The 19,759-nt window shown below is 39.6% G+C and overlaps 1 protein-coding gene across 1 annotated transcript in view; it reads right to left on the bottom strand.

Annotated features, from left to right (window-relative positions):
• The window catches only part of RYR2 (ryanodine receptor 2), a gene marked incomplete at both ends in the record, with an annotated part of 388,405 nt that extends 377,081 nt beyond the window's left edge, over positions 1-11,324 (bottom strand). Inside the window, one exon of the mRNA XM_084261061.1 lies at positions 11,277-11,324. Within this exon, the coding sequence (XP_084117187.1) occupies positions 11,277-11,324 (48 nt within the window). The remainder of the gene's footprint in view (positions 1-11,276) is intronic.
• Between the last annotated feature and the right edge of the window lie 8,435 nt (positions 11,325-19,759).

Here is a 19,759-nt window from a genome sequence, read left to right as displayed (position 1 = left end):
CACAGTTCTGCCACAGAACTGCACAGTTCTACCACAGGCTTAGTTCAAAGCTGCGTGAAAGTAAATCAGGAAGAGCAAACAAACCCAATACCAAAAGACTGCGATCTCAGTGGCTGTGACAATAAAAAGGAAGAGTGACCAAGATTAAACAAAAAGTTTTGGACTGGGAGGTTTTAAGTCTAAAGAAAAGCAACTTCAAATGTACCAGCATATAGCTTACAGAACAAATATGGTACTCTTCCTGTATGAGATGAGATACCATTAGGAGATTTCAGAAATGGGCTTGGAGGCATAAGTAATATTCTCAAACTATCCAAAGAGCACCGGCATTTCTTCTGAAGGATTTCAGGAACCTTCTCATATCAATAGAAAATTTACAGGATGCTTCTACAAGACCCCCAGTCAGCTCAAAGTGGAGATCAGGCACCGATCACTTGCTTACAATCCTTTCTTTTTGTAAGCTTTAAGATTCTTCTTCCATCGAAATACCAACATCAAAAGTCACAACGTTTAATGTAGTGCACATTCACTACATTAAACTTATTAAGAGAGATCAAAAAGTAAATAATGGCTGACATACCTGACCATGCAATCAGATTATCATGCTAAGATCTACTCAAAGACTTTAGTATGTGAAACACTAATTCACAATCTTACCCTACAGAAATTCAGTCAACAGTGATGAAACACCAATGGCATTTAAGAAGTTTCCAGGATTTACCTATGTAACTATCACCCTCCTGCAATTACAAAACCACTACACTAGTGCTCTCTTGCTCGTAAGCTTTTTCTAAAGGACTTGCTACATAATTCTAAGACTACAAGAAATTCGCCAGAATTCTTACGTAACATCAATAAATACAGCTCTTAGCCATGCTATCCTTACTATTCAGCATCATGTCTAGATCTCTGATGGCACTACTTCATAGATTCGTTGTCTTAATCACACTTCAACATTATCTACCATTTTTGACCTTGAAAATTCATAGCGTTATTTGCACTTTGATCTCCATCAGTTCCTTCATTAGAAGAGCTAGATTTCTTCAGCCATAATTACTAAGATAGTTCTCACAAATTAATCGTTCCATGTCTGCATAAATGCAATAACGCAGCTCCTTCAGCTGGACTGGCAAGTACATGTCAAGTCACCAGACAAGTCCTTGTTTTCCATAAATGTCTACTGGGGCAGGAAAAAAAAATCCACATTTCTTTGATACAAGCTTTTAAAAGATTAATGTGACTCTTTAGCAATGAAAGGCTATAAAATTATTTATAACACCAAAAGCTGCTATCAACATTGGAACCAAACCCTTTATCAAAGGCTGCTTCAGGATGAAGGTCATTTGTCTGTACAGAGAGGTTTAACCATCTACCTTATGCTTAGCATACCTCTGCTAGTTCTAATTAAATTATTCCACTTTGCAACTAGAAAATAAACACACCATGGGTGATTTTCATATGTTTATCAGGATATCTACATTCCTGATGTACAACGAGGATCCGTTATCAGTGAATTAATCCATCTTTCCAGTAGTTCATTAAGTCTTAAACAAATCTCTCCAGTTACCTAGGCTTACTCTGAACATTTCAAATTCCTTTCATTCCTCCACCTAAATTCCTATATAAGGAACTCTATTAGGACATCACAGGAATGGAAGATGCCTTTCACGTTTTTCCTTTTTATGAAACCAAACAATGCATCCTACACAAAGTCCAGGGTGGGTTTTTTTTTCCAGGTATGCCCATTTTGGAAAGAAGACATATAGCTGTAAGAGACAGTCATTTCTGGCTTGATTCTACTAATGCAACTCCACTTTCTGGCAATCCTCACAAAAACTCACAGTCAATGGACATTTTGTGTTACTTCCTTCCATCATTCATTTGAAAGAAGGATTTAAGCATGAGCTTTTTCAAATTCATATACTCAGTCTTCACAACAGAATTCCAGATAAGTTTTCAGAGGCAGACAGACAGAACATGCCAGTGTTCAGCATTTTATTCTGCCAGCTAATATCCATTAGATATTATTTCCCACACTCAAGTGAAAAACAGTCAGGTAATAGAAGTATGTTGTTATACAGCACTAATTACTCTGAAATCCTCTGGGAATCTGCCTCACAAAAAAAAGTAATGATCTTGTTACTCCTTCCTGCTCTGTGATCCTACAGTGTTCAAAATATGAACAAAACCAAACCATGCTAAAATTAAAAAAAAAATAATAACTTCTGTGTTCAAAATTAACTGATCCATGCATCTTACAGAATGATTCCTTGTCAACTTTTGCCAAAGCCCCTCTGGGAAGTCTATTGCATTACTGGGTAACCCCTTATAGCTCTAATTTTCTTCAAGCACATAAGGAAGTCATTCCTGACTATGATAAACGTTAATGTATGCCACAACATTGAAAGACTGAACCCATCTTTTTATTTAAAATTTAATGTAGTTGCTAGTATGAGTGCTCCTACAAACACATTAATATTACTGTAAAACTGACCATTACAGCATTTCATTTAAACAAATTGCAAATGTCAAATAAGTTAACACAGCTCACGTTATGACACCTTGCCTGTCATTTCGTTCACTTTTCAAGCAATAGGTACATAGATACTAGTTTGCTTTCATTAAAACTGAGAAGCTAAGCAAACCACCTACTAAATTACAGTACGTGCCTCAAATATACATCTGTTCAAATCTATGGCTGAGTAACACATCATTGGGCTCTAGAAGCAGCAGCATAGTTCAAGAGTTTAATCCCTTCCCATGACAAATTACACAACCACTACCATGTAAAAAAAAAAAAAAACCAAAAAACAACCAAAAATAAAGCAAGAGATCTTTCATATGTGAATATGCAATTAGTACTAAGTAGCAAGGGGCCACAACAAAAAACTACACTGCTGTGAAAGCACATGGGAGTTCCTGCTAAACTCCGCTAGGAAACTGGGGGTGACCTTGTCTGTGATGATGTTGCAGGCAGCGGATGCCCCTGAAGTTGCTGCTTGTCAGAAAAAGAACAAAGAAATACTACTGCTGTGCCCCTAATGGGCACAAAATATTGCAGCAAGCTCCACATGTCTGTGGTTGCCTGTTAAAGGCTTAAACTGTTATCTAAACCAGTTTCTGCCTTTTCTCATTTATTGAGATGCATCAGGCAACAGGCAGCCTTTTCAAGAGGCCTTCCATTCCCAGAGTGGTATAGACAACACAGCCAGACACGGATTAAGTGCCATTTACTTACAAAACATAGCATAGGTCCTTAGCAGAACACAGGCTAGAGACAGAAAATTATGCCAGGGTATTCTTACTTTGCTACTGGGAGAAATTCCAGGGTATAACTGTGTCAATAATTATAAGTACTGTGTTCTCACTTTCACTTGACCTCAGTTAAGGTTTAAAAAGGGGGTGCTCTCAGACTGTCTGAAGGACAAACAGGATTCACATTTTAGCTTTCCTTACAAGAAAATGCATTACACTTTTTATTATTTTATTTGCCACATTTTATAAAAGCATCTATTAACACTTTGTAACCTAAATAAGAAAAGCACTGATAAGATGCTAGGACTAAAAGGCTGACCTAGCTTTTCCTTATCCAGTCATTCCACAAGTTTGTTGGGGGTCTTTTCAGGGAAATCATACCCTCTTCCTCCTACTTCATAACATTAGTATTACATTCATAACACGAATTCTTGTAGTAGGTATATACCAACAAAAAAAAAAAAGTTAGACCAAATGAAACAGCTGTCTGTATAATTCATGTGCAGGAGTTTGGACAACATATTAGAAAATTTGGGTGCTCAGATGATGTACTTCAGTATCTACTGCCTCTATTCCCCTATGCTTAATGCTCTAGCAGGTAATTCAAAGCAAGTAGCTCAATCAAGGCAGAACTAAGCTTCTGGTAGTTTTATGTCAATAAGAAGTTCACACTTAAGAGAGAACTTTCTTCACAACAGAGGAGACCACTTGTGTTCAAAGACAAAGTCCAGAATGGTATTAACAGGAAAACATTACTCATTCAAACTTAGAAACTGTCTTAATACTTTATCCTTTTGAGCAGCTGTCAAATTGTGATCAATAGCACAATGCTTCTCTTGGTGGTGGATACAAGAGCAAGCACTTCACCAACATAAAATACAAACAGAAAAGTGCTGTAGTTTTAGTTTTACATTAGTACCATGAAAAGGACAGACATCTCCAGAAATTCATAGAGCTTAATTTCCCAGAAGCGATGCACTAAGGGATTAATCACATAAGCCATAAAGAAAAACCTCCTAACAGCATCAGAACTAGGAGCAATTCCAACCAGAAGACTCAATTTTCATAGAAACAAACCTGAGTTTACACAGGAACAACCGTTATGTACACATTTCTACCTATTCTGCCTGCAAACAAAGTCTGGATATCTGTCCTGGTTTCTGCTGAGACAGAGTTCATTTTCTTTATAGTAGCTGGTGTAGCGCTGTGGTTTGGATTTAGGATGAGAATAAATGCTGATAACACACTGATGTTTTTAGTTGTTGGTAGGTAGTTGTAGCAGTTACACTAAGTCTAGGACTCTCCAGCTTGTCTCACCCTGCCAGGTGCACAAGAAGCTGGGAGAGCCCAGCCAGAGGGATGTTCCCTACCATGTAACATCATGCTCGGGGTATAACTGGGGAGGGCTGCCAGGAGGTAGGATCACTGCTCAGCAAGACTGGACATTGGGTTGGTTTTTTCCTCTTTCTGCATGCAATGAGCAATTGCATTTGTGCATCACTTGTTCATTATATATTAATGTTGTTAGTACTATTACTATTCTTTTCCTTTGTTATTCTACTAAACTGTCTTTATCTCAACCCACAAGGGCTTTTGCCATTGCAGTCCCAGTCCCTGTGAGGGGGGGGGGGGGGGGGGGAAATGAGAGAGTGGCTGCCTGGTGCTTCACTGCCAGCTGGGGTTAAACCAAGACAGTATCAAACCCTGGTTACACTGCAATCAATAGTTCTGCTTTCACAGGGATCAGAGTTTCACTCTTGAGACTTTGAATGGCACTTCACAGCGGTGACCATGAAACCCATTAAAATTGACATATGCAAAAGACAACTACTTTTTTTGAAGTGGTGCTAAAAGAAATACTTTGTTCATTTGAATAATGTATTTATTGTAGCTATTCTTATCAACACAATATCGCAGTAAATGTGTGGTACATGTTTACGACAATCAAGCAGAGCTTCACTCTATGAAACTTCTGTATAGCACTTGCAAGTATTTGCTAATGAGTAAAGAGTTATTGCCCCTTTCGTGCACAAATTAAGAAAAAATATTTAGATAGCCACAATGTGGAAAACACACCGCTGACTTCTTCCAAAAATCACAATTACAATCACCTCAGTAAGAGAAAGGTAAATATCTTTCATTCACACTGAAAATGCATTCATCTTACAGGTCAAAATTTATTTATATACTAGTACCATAACTAACAACAGGAAAAAAAATGTCACTGAAGATTTATTTGGAAGTATGGGAATGCATACACAGCTTCTGACTTTTCTTTTGTCACCAACACAAAGCCAAGTCTACTTTTTCAGTTAATTCAGGAAATTTAAACAAAAGCCTAGAGTGTAAATCAGAAAACAAACCCAAGATGACCTCAGAGCTTTAACATGAAGCACCCATAAGTTTGAAAATCAAGGAAAAAAAGATTCTGTATTTTTCAGTTTAATCCATCCAGCCTACCATCGGTATTTCCCCACACAGTCAGTCTCTAATCTTTTATCTTGATTCATAGTAGTACTTCAACACATCCCCATTCCTGTGCAAGCAAAACTGATGTACATCACTGAATTAGAAGCATCCCATGCATTCAGCTATACAAGAGGAAAACCACCTTCATTCAAATAGAGGAGGTAAAGGCAGACATAGCTCTTGAGACCATGCTAAATCTTGGGTCCAAAAGTGACTGGAATTCTCTCTTTACATCCTGTCCCCAGCTAAAGCCTGGGCTATAGATTTTCCTCAGGCCTTCACAAAGCTAAAGAGCACCGTGCATCAAAACATCTTCAGACAGGGAAAGAAAGAAAGAAAGAGCAGCTCTCTGCCTCTCAGAACATTAGTCAACCAACTCACAGGGATAACAAGAAACTTCCCTGAACAATTTGCTACAGAGCTTACTCAGCCACTTCCTCACACATACAATAAAGACAACTTCCAGATGCAGAACACCGGACAAGATAGTACACAGATTAGACAACTGATTTTATCCAGTAATGTCATTTTAATGGGAGTATAAAATGTTTGTCAAACAAGTTTGGAACCGAAAAATTTATACACAAAATGTTCACACGTAATCCCCAACTAAGAAATGGACTATGTGTCCTAGCTAAAACCCGTTCCCAACAAACAGCCTGTCCAGCTCAATTCCAAAATAGACTTTGAGCTCATATTCAGTATCTGTACTGCAGTGCAGTGCCTTGGAGAGGAAGGTACAAATGCTGCAATCTCAGCCACGCCATCCCTCACATGAGCTGTTAGACAGTGGTCTCTTGTGCCAGTCCCTGGAGAATCCTCAGAAGTCACACACTGACAGGTACAAGAAATACATTTTAAAATAAACAAAACCAAGCCAAAGTGTTTTCCTGTGTTCTTTCCTTCTAAAATTGCCCCTAATATCCCAGATCGCTTTCAAGCATTTTCTTCAGTGCATTATAGCTGTTTCCATGTTTGATGACTGCAGCTATCAGGATCTAACATGTTTTTGATAAACTCCTTTAAATAGAAACAGAGTATGAAAAGAATCAAGAGTGGGATGTTGGGTTGTTTGGGTTTTCTTTTTTACAAATGGGGGGTGCATTTTTTTTTCTATTCTGTTTCACTAAGAGATTTACATAGCAATTCTGCTTATATTTAGTTACTTATTCCACAATAATATTCAGATCTCACTTTTCCAGGTTCCCTTAGTGTCCTCTAATTCCACAGAATCTTCATTCAGGATGGCATATAAGCATATGAATTTTAGTCAGATTTAAAGTGATATTCATTGTGTAAATGCTGCCATAGCAAGGAAATCTGGAACAGAAGTGACTCTGGAATCACAGAACTCCTGTCCTTGAAATGTGACCACATTACATGCTTCATTTAAGAATGAAGGAAAAGTCTCTGTCATAAATTCCATTCTTTTATCATCTGAAGTATTAAATCTCAGCACTGAGTGAATAAAATCTTTTTCATGTCAAACATGAATCCTAAATAATGTTTAGCTTTGTTTAAAAGTACTTTTCTAATGCTGAAAAGTACCCTTACACTTCTCTCTGACAGCCACAGTCAGAAAAATTAAGTTCATGTAGGAAATAAAGCAGCACAGAGTATGTTCACATAAGCAAGAGATCCTATTTTACTGCAAGCTGCTAATTAAACAAATGAAAAAAGCATTAGGAGAGCCACACAGTGGAACATCAGCATGCCAATCTTAAAAAACAGAACACGAAAAAAAAGGGGGGGTGAGGGTTTGGAGATGAAAAGGAGACGACAACTCCAACAGACCTGGGGAAAATGTGCTGCTCACTGATTTCTGACAGGCATGGTAGTCTTCACTGTCTCAGAGGACGGTGAGAAAGACCACAACCCTTTCGGCCTTGCTTTATTGTGTCCTGGTTGTGTCTCCTACCTAAACATCTAAAAGAAGACCTACCTCTAATTTAAGAAACTCCACCACTCCAGAAAGCCATACCTACTGACATCAGGAACATCCCAAGATCAAATAGGTAAATGACTCATTTCTCACCACTCTTAGATACATATTGCTCCCAAAATTCAGGACACCTTTAAACAACATAAGGAAAACCCAACGGATATTTTGTGGAAATAGTGAAATTGTTTTAATCGTATCTTCAGTTTACCACCCCACTCCACACAAAGGCCTTCTCTTATGGGTGTTCTGCACCACAAAAAATGTCCTGGCATGCCTTCTTTATGGAAGAACCCTATGCATTTAAGCAAAAAAAATTCATTTTCTGTTCTCTCATAGAGCTCAACTATTTTCACTCTGGTCAAATTACACATCCTAAATAAAACAACACACCACAAAACAAAAACACTGGTCATTTATGTATTAACTATAAACATGTTGGTTTCTCTACTGTAAAGACTAAACAACAAAAGTTTATGTGGTACACAACTTCCTCCCTTTGCAATATTTTAAAAAAATAAAAGAAGAAAGAATCCTCTACAGTGAAGAAGTCATCCTCAGCCACACAACTAATAAAAGCAAGAGCAGGATACTTGCTCCTCTTTACTCCTCTCACTCAGGATGTATGCATTCAGTGGGAAAAGCCAAGAGAAAATACATCCAAGCCTAAAAATGTCTACACATAATACAAGGTCATCTCCACCTGGAGTGTTCAGCAAAGCAAGGAGGGGGTCCCCTGACTGTAGAGAAGTATGGAATTCATAGGACTACAGAAGATTTTCTTGAGGAGAACTGAACAGCACAGGGCTCAATTCCAGTCTGCCCAAAGTTATCTAAAACAAAAGACTGACACTTCCAGAAACCCATGGCATTAACAGCCTATGTTTACTTCTCAGTAGCAACTTACCAAACTGAAATTGTACCCAAAAGAAACAGAAATCCACACTAGTGGCAAATTTTAGGAGGAAATGCATGATGGTACCTTATCAAAAAATAAGAATAAAAGCAGCAAATGAAGATGATGAATCGTTAGGCAAATAAGAGTGTTTGAAAACAAAATTAAAAAGAAATTGCCAATCAATGTGTAGATGGCAAATACAAAATTCCATTTAGTACCTTAAGGCAAATAAAAGAACTTTTTTATATAAGATAACATCTTTCTCTTTAAACATTAAAAATAATAGGTTGCATTTACATTCTAGGATAAATGCCAAAGATGCTACAGTAATTTTGAAATATCATGAAGAGAACCAGCAATTTTAGAAAAGAATCCTATCAAAAAGAAGAAAGTATGGAAATCCCTGTTTACATGTAGTAGGCCTACAGATGTCATCATTAAGGTATTCAAGGCACAGGCAGCTTTTTTGTTTGCATAAGCTGTTGTTCAAAAAGTTCTATTTTATCTACCAAACCATTTATGAATCCATCTGTCCCTAATTACTGCTTTAAAAATAAATTACTAAAAAGAGAAAGTGCAGCAGTTACCAGGTAATACCCGATTTCAGGTGCTTTCTATAAATGCTATTCAGAAAGTTACACACATATATTTTATAGCTTTAGAGAATACTAATCCAAAATTTCTAGGAAGACATAGAAGGAAAGCTATGTAGGAAACACACCTTAAAGCAACTGATTTTTCCAAGTAATGTTCATAACTCCGTCAACGCGGAAGGAAAAGAGGAGTAAAAATTACTACCTGCACACAACTACGTATTAGAGATTCAAAACTTCCCATGAAAAGAGTATTTCTCAGGTCTTTTTTATTTCACTACACCAAAAAAAGCCTCCCTTGTGCCTCAGTTTACCATATTCAAGGTCATTTTCCCACAAGTAAAACATTCTAAACATTTTTTAAGTATCTTCTAAGGCTGGGTTTGCCAAATCTGTATTAAGCCTGACACACATTATCAGGAGAGCTGTTTTATATAACATGCTGCTGCTGTCAGGTGCTGTACTTTAACATTACTGTATAAGTGCAGGGCAGTATTAGCATGCTCACTGCTTCTCTTTCCCTATTAAGCATTCAGATAACAGCCCTTCCATGAGCTGAGCTAAATGTCCAAACCTGCAGTAACACTGTCACTGTCCAAGTCTTCCAAAAATGTTTACCACTGAGAAGTACTACTAATAAAACCCTCATAAATTGACATGACAGATTACCTTTCAAATAAGTCATTTTCTGGTTTGTCTTTAGGTGTTAGACAACACTACAAGTCACAGAACACTGACAGGAAAAAAAAGTTGACAATATTCATGTCAGTGTTGCGTAACACCTGTATTCCCTGTGAAAGCTGATTTTTCCAAAAATTCTCAAACAAACAAAAGAAAGAATAATAGCATGTGGAGCTATTTTTTCTATTATTTTATAGTTCCTGATTGTAATATCCATAAGATTCCCGAGATCCAGGATTCCAAAAGCTCTAAACAGCATATGAATATGCTTCCCATACATTCTGTGCCTTGCTTTCCTCTCCTTTTTTTAAAAAATGCATTTTCTAAAGCAGACTCTGCTAAATAAAGAGGAAGCTAAGCTTTGCAGTCTCGGTGTTCTTAGCTCTACTTATCAAATGTCTCAGCAATTTTTCCTCAAACTGTGACAGGGTCTGTGTACACCACCATTCAGATATGCCCATCTGCAAAACTTGCCAGGATTGTGCATACAAACAGCACTTGGGAGATGGCCCAGAAGGAAAATAAAAGAAGAAAAATAATCCAGATAAGCATAAAAATGCAGCAGTCCCGATGGATTAATGAAACTGAAAGAAGAAACGCTCTAGCCCCCTAACATGCTTTGGACTGAAGAAAACAGAGGTAAAGAAAGGATGCTCACACACACACACACCAAAAAAAAAGAAGAAAAAAAAGAAGAAAAAGAAAAGAAAAACCCAAATCAACCCCAAACCACCACGTATTAGTCTGTGCTCAGCGATAAGAACGTCTGCAAGTTAGTGGGAACCTTGGGGAGTGGATGGGAGAGGTGATTCTCCCCCCCCATCCCCCTCCCAATTCTATTTTTGCAGGAGGAGTGTGATTGCAGCTTTTAAGCCGGGGAGGGCTGCTCGGTTAGTATCTGCAGTACGCGAGCACATCGGCGGGTGGGAAGGCAGCGCGGAGAGGCACTTGTGGGGGAGCTGCGGGGGCGCCCTGCCCGCGCCGCTCGCCCTCCGCCCGGCTGCCCGCACCTCACCCTGCCCGGGCTTCCCCCCGCCCCGCCGCCGCCCCGCACCCGGGGCAGGCACCGCCGCCTCCCCTCCTCCCGCTTATCCCAGCAACTAAGCGCTTGCTCTGATGGCGGTATCGCCCCTCCGCCCGCGGGTACGGGAAGCACACGCGGAGAGGACAGGGGTTCGGACTCCGGAGCTCTCACAGACAGGACTCCCCCGGGGCGGCGAGGGCAGAGCGCACCCGCCTTCGGCTGCCCCTTCCCGGCTCCCACCCCCGGCGCGGACAGGCGTATCCCCTCCCAGGGAGTCTCGCTGCCCTCCCGCCCCACAGCTCCCCTCAGGGCAAGGTCCGGGCATCCCCCTTCCGTGCCCTGCAGCCCTTCGCCCGCACGGCCCTGGTCCCCTGCCCCGCGCCAGTGCGGAGGTGGGGAGGCAAGCCCGGAGCTTACAGTTCGCAGGAACTGGATCTCGTCTTCGCCCTCGCCCCCCTCAGCCATTGCTCCCCCTCTCTCTCCTTCTCCCGGGCGCTGCTCCCGGTGCTTGGGCGGGCGGCGGCGGCGGTCGCTCCCCGCGAGGAAGCGACAGCGGCGGGAGGCTCACGGCCGCTCCGCACCGGCTGCTGCTGGGCTGGGCTGGGGCAAGTGCGAGGGCGGCGGAGCCGGCAGCCCCAGCCCGGCCCTTGCCGTGAGCGGGATGCGGGTGCCCAAGCGCCTGCAGCAGGTTCACAGCTCTGCCCAGCCGCCAGAGCCTGCCACGGGGGGAGGGGGATGCGATTAACCGAGGGAGGAGGGGGAGGCGGAGCTCCCCGGCCCCCCCACTGCTGCAGGTGATCCGCAGCCCGCTCCCGCCGCACACCAAACCCGCCGCCCAGCGCCCCTTACTGGCTGCTCCGCGGAGAGCCGGCTGACGGTTCATACGCCCGCCGTCGCCGCGGGGTCTCGCGTCAAGGGACTCCCGTCTCAGGGACTCTTGCCTCAGGGGCTCTCCTCAGGAGGCAGCTGCCCGACCCAACAGCCCGAGGCAGGGCGGCCGTGTCACTCGTGCCTCCCGCGGCCCGGGGCCTGGGCCTGCCGCGGCATCTTCGGGCCGGCACGTCCGAGTACCGCGTCTGCCTGGGCAAGTCTGTCCCTCCGGACTCAGAGGTGATGTGCTGCACTGAGCGACCTCAGGAGAGAGAGGTTTTGAACGGCTTAGCACGAGTGTTTTTGCAGCCGACAGTACTTTCAGGGAGGTGAGGTGGAACGCACCATGTGGTTTCACCCGTTGTTGGCATCAAAGCATCACATGGGTGAATTTAATCCAGGGTCACTGAAAGGCTTTAAGATTGAGTTTGCTTGAAGGATAGCTACCATGGGGTAAAGCAGAGGGTCACCAAGGGTTAGGTCGTCTTTCATGAGCATTTGTGCAGTCCACACCTTCAGAAGGACGCGAGTTCCAGCAGCGAGGAAGCTGGGCCTCCGAGACAAAGAGCTCTGGCAGCCCTCAAGAGCTGCAGGGCTTCGAACATCAGCAGCACTCTGCAGTAAACACGTAGTGGAGAGGCTCTGCTAACATGATGATGCACTGCCCGTGAGGTGAGGACAGTAGAATTTTTTTAAAATACCAAAAATGAAGGTTGCATCACCGACAGTGAAACAGGTGAGAGATGTGTGACTGTAGAAGGCTTTTGAAAGACTAAAACCAGTAAACACTCAGTTTGGCCTGTGGGGCTAGCATAACATAAGATGTGGTAAGTGTTTCTTGAGAAGCTGTCCCTGTGATCTGTAACTTTACACTGTTCAAGGACATTGTAAAAAAGTAACATTAAACACTACTTCTGAGATTTTATCATTACTTCCAGCAGTAGAAAACCTGTTCTTCTGACAGCTTGGAAATTGCAAGAGCAGCTGAGAGCCATAAGGCCTCTGGAGCAAGTAATGTATGAGTACTTAATACAAAGGTTCTATAGATGAACTCCAGAGTTATGATGGCATAAGCATTTATTTTATAATTTCCATTTTTTCACCTCAGTTTTCAGTTACTACTGGTGTCAAGGGACTTTTACCTCTCAAACTCACTCCTGACTGAAAATAATTTTTTTCTAAGTATGATAAAATAGTGAAAGAGATTTTTTCATGTTGTTGCCATAATCAAACCCCTTAAATTATTTAAATTGAGAAATATTTATTGAAACAGACCACTATTATGAGTAGTACTGAGTTTGGGTTTCATGAAGGTGCACTGAACAAATGTAATTGCACTTTATCCCACTTAAAAAAGAAGTCAGTTTCAACACGATTTGCAAATGTACCTCATAGGAATGTAAAGCTGGGTTCACCTGGGTTTACAAGGACCTTAGATCATAGAACATCCAGGATACTTTCCATCAGGCTTTGAAGGTGAGTAATAGATGCCTCCGAGGTTTTTTGCTGCATGTAAAGCAGTGACATTATAAAGAAAAAAAAACCCCAAAAAATAAAAAAAACAACCTTATAAAAGTCCACTGTAACATCTGTGGTTGAAACATTCTGTACAACATTGACACATTGTTCTGTACAATATTATGACATAATGAAAGTCATTCCAAAAACTGTGGAACTGATGATACCTGGATTCTTATAGACTTGGAGCTCATAATTAGACTCCTTGGCGTTTAGCAAGATGCAAATTTCAGCTGAAGCTTCTCTATTTCTCTAGCATGCACATTTGTTGATGTTTAGTATGAGTCAAATGTGTGCTGCAGTTTTTCAGACAGCCAATAATACTCTCTGGTGTCTTCTTTACCCATGCGTCCGTTTTCCTGAAATGGCTAGGAACATGTAGGGTACAATTAGCCTTCTGTTAAATTGTTGGTGTTTCCCAGTCAGTTCAAAAGATACTGTGCAGTAACAAGAAACACACACAGCACCTGTTTACATGAATTAATTTGCTTAGGAAGCAAAGTTAAAAGTAGTAAAGATAAAAGATTCTTCTGGAAACTTTCTGGACAGGGTAATAAAGATCAAATGTAGGGGGGAAGTACAGCTTCTTGTTAAATTATTCATCAAGAACAAATATTCATACGTGCATACACATAGAACTTATATGCACATGTGCAAAATGCACGTTTAAATATAAAATACAAGTAGAAGAGAAAATCAGCACACACACACAAAACTACCCAAACCCATGGACATAGGTTTGACTTCCTCCACATGACCTGCTCATGCCAGTCAGCTGCAGTGTATGTCCCTCTCCCCTTTCCTCTCAGAACACGCAGGCTTCCTCTACCTGTGTGAAAAGATCAGGTATGTTTTCAAAATGTTCAGAATATCGAACTGGTGTTGTGTTTAAAAAGGAATGCACTTTGGCTGATGTGAGGTTTTAATCGGTAGTTATGCATAATTGTACTAAGTAACTAAAAACAACTGATGGTTTTTAAGTGGAAACAGCATCATAGTTTCTATCGAATCAGGAAGTTATGTAAAGTTTGCAGAATTGTTGCTTAGATGACCCAGTGGGAAAACTACAGGAAAAAAACATCTTCCACGGCTGGTATTTGGAGATGGAATTCAGCAGAATTCCATTTTTTTTTTTTTTGTTTGTGGGTGTGGAAGAATAGGGTGCTGTGCTACAGGATTGCCAGTCCCAAAATTTAAGATGCCAGTCAACCCCATAGCAGTTCAGAGCAAAGAACACAAAGTTATCTTCTCATTTTCAATCTACATGACATCTGATTATGCCCACTGCTTTCCACAAGCCTGAAGATTTTTATCACTGTGCTTTCCACAGAAAAATGCAGAAAAAAACCAGCTTCTTCTGCTTCTCCATCCCATACTGATTTGGGAAATTAGTTTTTAACACAGCATCTGAAGATGAACAAAATGTTGTACTAAGAAAACTGTTGCTCCCTTGCAGCTCTAATTTATGTTTTGTTTGCTAACCACTTGTCTTATGACACACATGTAGTATGTCTGCTTCTTTTTCATTTTTATCTAACCTGGAAGTAGTCTTCCAAATTTTCTCTCCAGAGGTTCTCCCAGATTATGTGACCAGCTGCTTACAGTGGACTGCTCCTTTTGCAGCCTTGTTCTTGCTATGTTCTTAAAATCTCATTTGAAATCTGCCCATTTCCACACATATTTGTAATTGTCACTATGACAGATTCTTTACTCAGTGCATTTTGCCTGTGGACAGCGAGGGCTTCTTGCTCCTGCAACCCAATTTATCAAGGCAGCAGCACTGTGAGGATCCCTAATATGACCTTCCCAGTTTTCACCAAAAACAGGTTTCTTGGCATGATGCAGAGGCACTATGGCAGCACCAACGTGACAGTGCTTCTGAGGTAGCCCAGCAGGATTCTGTGATGAACTAAGTTGGAGCTATTACAAGAATTTTAGAACTTAATTTCATAAATTTTAATCACATATATTAAGAAACATTATGATGTTAGGAGAAGATGCATAGATATGTTTGTATCTACACACTCAAAGTAAGAATCTATGTAAAACAATGCCTGCTTTCTATAGTAATAATGAGGATCCTGAACATTCAGTATTCAGTAACATGAAAGGAACTCCCAGGTGCTCCTTTGATTTCATCTAGCAAAATATATTACCACACTTCTTTTTTTCCTCTTCTTAGAAGAGCAGAATAAGATAATACCAATAGGAATGAAATGGGGTACTGTCCTTTCTTCCTCACACTGTTCTTTTTTACAGCATGTCAGACTTTTCAGCCAGATATCAATCTTGAAAACACATTATTTCAAATGGTGTAAAGCTAGAAAGATTGCCTCTCCTATCATATGTCATAAATCAACACCACTGTGGTCAATGAAATGGAAACAGTGTAAAAATCTATGCCAGTTTAGGTCCCAACTGTGACTTGGAAACAAGAATAAAATTAGTAGACCCAATTCCACATTAAATTTAAAATGAGATTTTATTGCAGATTAGCAGAGTTTAAGGAAGCACAATTATAGCCAAGACCATGTAGCTATGCTTATCACAGTCACCCCAGAGTTCAATAATATAACACATTTTCTTTAGTTGGTGCTTATGCTGAACACATAACAGACAGTAGAAATTTAAGTTGCTTGTCTGTCATTAAGTATATGTTCTGCGCTCTATAGATAACATGCATGCAAGAATTTACATCAGAATAACGTGTTACAGTGAAATTCAGACAGTGAAGCTTTTCCTCTTTTATGATGCCCTTGGGTTTAATCAAAAGCAAAGGTAAACCCATTACATGTTGCTTAATTACAGGACAAATCTTTTTTAAAAATGGTGTTTTGCATTTGGACACGTACAGTCATTTTCTGAGACCTTTCCTGTTACTTTGTCCTGTGTTGTCAGCTGCCAACTAGTGAGCTCATGCTAGGTGTAGTCTGGAACGTGGCAGTGGCAAAGTCTGGAAATCTACACTTCTCACCCTAGACCAAGAAGCTGATCTGAAGCACCCTGCCTGGCAAAGCTCAAAGCTTTTAATGTCTCTCTTCATTGCTGTGTGGGGGATTATTAACCTTAACAAGGAGCTATGGATCTTTTGTTTTACATTTTGGGGAATAAGAGTTTTTTTGGGTTTTCATGTTCCTGACTTCTTTGAGCTCTGATTGCTCTTTTAATCTTTTTTCTAAAGTACATTTTGATAAATTCACTGGAAGCTATTGGGAAGCACAAACCCACAAGAAATTATTAAGAGATCCCATTTGCTTTCCCTTTCCTTGTCTGTTTAGGGACATTAAAATATTATTATTATAAATATTATTTGTATACATTAAAGGAGCACATGAAATGCCACCCTCAAACCAGAATTTGCTGATTTCGTAGCTCTTGTAACAGGTTTGTCATTATGTAATTATATATTAGTGCAATATGGTTATGTCATGTATAAGGATATATCAAACTTTTATTGACAAATGGAGATGTGTTGGTGCTTTCTTCAGTTTGCATCCTTGAAATTGAAATTCCATCTGTGTTTAACTAATGATAAGGAAGCAAAAGGAAGGTAATTGTAATTGTATTAATAATTTGTTAACCATATCTCAGTCTCAAAAATCAGTGCAGTTGCAAATAGTTGGAGATAATTAGGTTTTCAAGGAATTTAAAAAGCTTTTCAAGTAAGCATCTAGATATTCAATGTTTCTGATTTATTCTGAATGAGTTTATATCTGAGTACCTAAGTAACTCTCTAGAACAAAGAAGAGGAAATCCCTTATAATAATTAATATCCAGCAATCTGCTGGATAGTTTTCCAGCCAAGACGTACATTCTCCATACAAATCCAGGAAAACTTCACAACTGGCCGTAAGATGACAGTCTTTGATCTTTGCTCTGAAGGCCAGTTGTGTGATCTTAAACAATGCTAGTTTGTGTTTCTAAAGAAACAGTTTTTCAGGAGACATTTTAGTAGTCATGGTGCTACTCTGAAACTTGCGGAATGCAAATAATGGTGAAGAGATACGTCTATCCTCGAAGAAACTTGTTTGAGAAGGCAGTTTTTTCACACTTTCATTTTTTTTTTTAAAGTGAAATTTCAGGGAAACAGCATATTTTCATTTTGTTCTAAGGAGATAAAGAACAGAGCTTTTTTTCATGGCTGCTGAGGCAAGGGCGAAGGAGGACAACCCAACACTGGGAAGAGCACAAAATTTCTGCTAGGAGAAAATGGACTCTGTATTACAGGTGTTAATCAGATAATAGGCAGCAAAGCTGAAAGGGTTCAAGTTCTGGAGAAGTAACAAAAAATTCTTGTGTCTTCAGAGAATATTACTTCCATGGAGAAATATTCGCATTACTTAAAATTATTATAAATTAGTGATAAAATAAATTGATAATCAATGCAAAACTCAGTTGGACTGACCATTCTCCAACTGAATATCCTTTATGCCAGGAGTTGAAATGTATTATGCTCATAGATATTATATAAGGTAATGATACAGTAGCCTTAAGAAGCTGCCAGAATAAAAGGAAAGAAAGAGGAAGTAGAGGAAAGAAAGGAAGAAACATTTAAGATCTTTCAATTGTAAATATCAAACCTATGAACCACAATATCATTCAATTTATATCCTAAATGTTACCTTCCATCTGCCATTTCTAGTATACTTTTTCAAATGTATCATAATATAAACCCCAAGACTTGAATATTCACACAAGACACAAAACACCATCAGGAATTGAAACTTAAAATGTGGATCCACAGCTAGTCATAATGCAAACATCTCATTTGAATTGTGACTATGACAACACAAGTAAAGGATTACAACTGTTACTAGGCAAAATGTTCACTAGGAATAAATGAATAATTTAGCTTTTTTGAGTAAAAAAAAGTGTGCAAAGTAGTTAACTAATAAAATTGTCATTCATAATTGCTTAAAGGAAAAAAAAAGGGCCACAGTTTTGAGACGTCATCCCATAGTAAGAATATTTCTTACTAGCTTTTCTGATGCCTGTGGAGTCATATAAGTGACAGTATGTGGTTTCTGCTCCCTCACTGGGTGACAAAGTCAGAAGGATGAGCATTAAGTACTGTACATAAGCACAAATAACCTCTGCACGTGCCAGTGCAGATAACTGGGGGGAAAAAAATAGATGTTCCCTCATAGGAGAAAGCTGTAATGAGGCTACTTTTCCCACCATTATCTCACAGACCAGCAAAAATGCAGGCCCCCAGATTTCACAGTTAATTATTAATTCCTTAAATATAGGATAATTACCCAGGGTAAAGGATTTGTTTTTCTTTATAATTATGAGGAGTTGATTCCAGACTTCCTCTAAGTTATTCTAATGTCCTCTACATGAGCTGCTCTGCCTGGAAAGGCATGCATGAGCCATAATTTCCTTTTGACATTAAAAGCCACAAATCTAAACACCACTGCAGTAATGCAGAGAAAAAAATGTTTGGCTCTTAACTCAAGATTAGTCTCTGTAGCCATTAAGAAGTGAAAGCTCCATGGAGGTAACAGAACCAAAAACCACTGAGATCACATTGCAGTCACAACAAGCACTTAACTGTTACAGATACAGTATCTGAACAATGAGACATCGTAAGTAACCAACATTCAATTGTCCAGTTCACTTAATATGATTTAAAGAAAATATTAACACAATTGTAAAACAGAGACAAATAGATTAATTTATTAAAAAACAATAGTTAATACAAAGGAGTAGCAGAATTCCTTAACTGGAGTCTTGTATCTTACTAAGAATTAAGCAAGACCTTAAAGTACTTAAGATATTCTTACTTGAGTGCAAGATTAATATTTACTGTGGTTCAGTTACTTCTATAATTAAAAAGAAAACTGTTTTCTGAAGCTCTAGGAGGAAAGTATATTACATAAATATTTTGTTTAGGCACTTCATATCTCATCCCCTAGCACTAATAAAATGCCTCACCTCTAGAAATTGGAAACTGTATCTTCTTGTGGCTGCTTACTGGACAAAATAAAGAGAAATGCTGGAATCCATCTGAATCAAAATCTAGGAAGCATAAGAGGCCGAATTCTGAAAAGGAAGAGTTTCTGATGTTATTTTAAAGATACAGAGTTTGTTATGCTAAACTAGACCTAAAATCTGTGAAGTCCAGATTCTGGTCACCTTCTGTGACAAGCAAAGAACTGATGCAAGGAGGAACTATTTAGTTCTCCCCCATTTCCAGTCATAAATATTTGATGTTGGTTGAATATCTGTTTCCAAATCTTTGTTATAGTTGACATGCAATAACAATTGGTATTCCTATTATATACAAAATTCTATTTTTAATCTTGCTTAAAACCCAGTGACTCGTTATGTTCAACAATACACCCATTGTTTCAAAAATATTTTCCACCTCTTAATTGGATTGTTTTGTACAGTCGCTAAGATCTTCAATGTGCCTGTTCAGTATTTTGTGAGCTGACCGCATCATTTTCAGGAGCACTAGTTCCCTCCAGACCTTATTCTTCCTGTTCAGTTCTCTCTCCCAGCTCATG

The sequence above is a fragment of the Gallinula chloropus genome, assembly GCF_964237585.1.
Source record: "Gallinula chloropus genome assembly, chromosome: 3".
NCBI classification, from domain to species: Eukaryota; Metazoa; Chordata; class Aves; order Gruiformes; family Rallidae; genus Gallinula; species Gallinula chloropus.
Note: the sequence above shows the minus strand (reverse complement) of the source record. Positions and strands in the feature narration are given on the sequence as shown.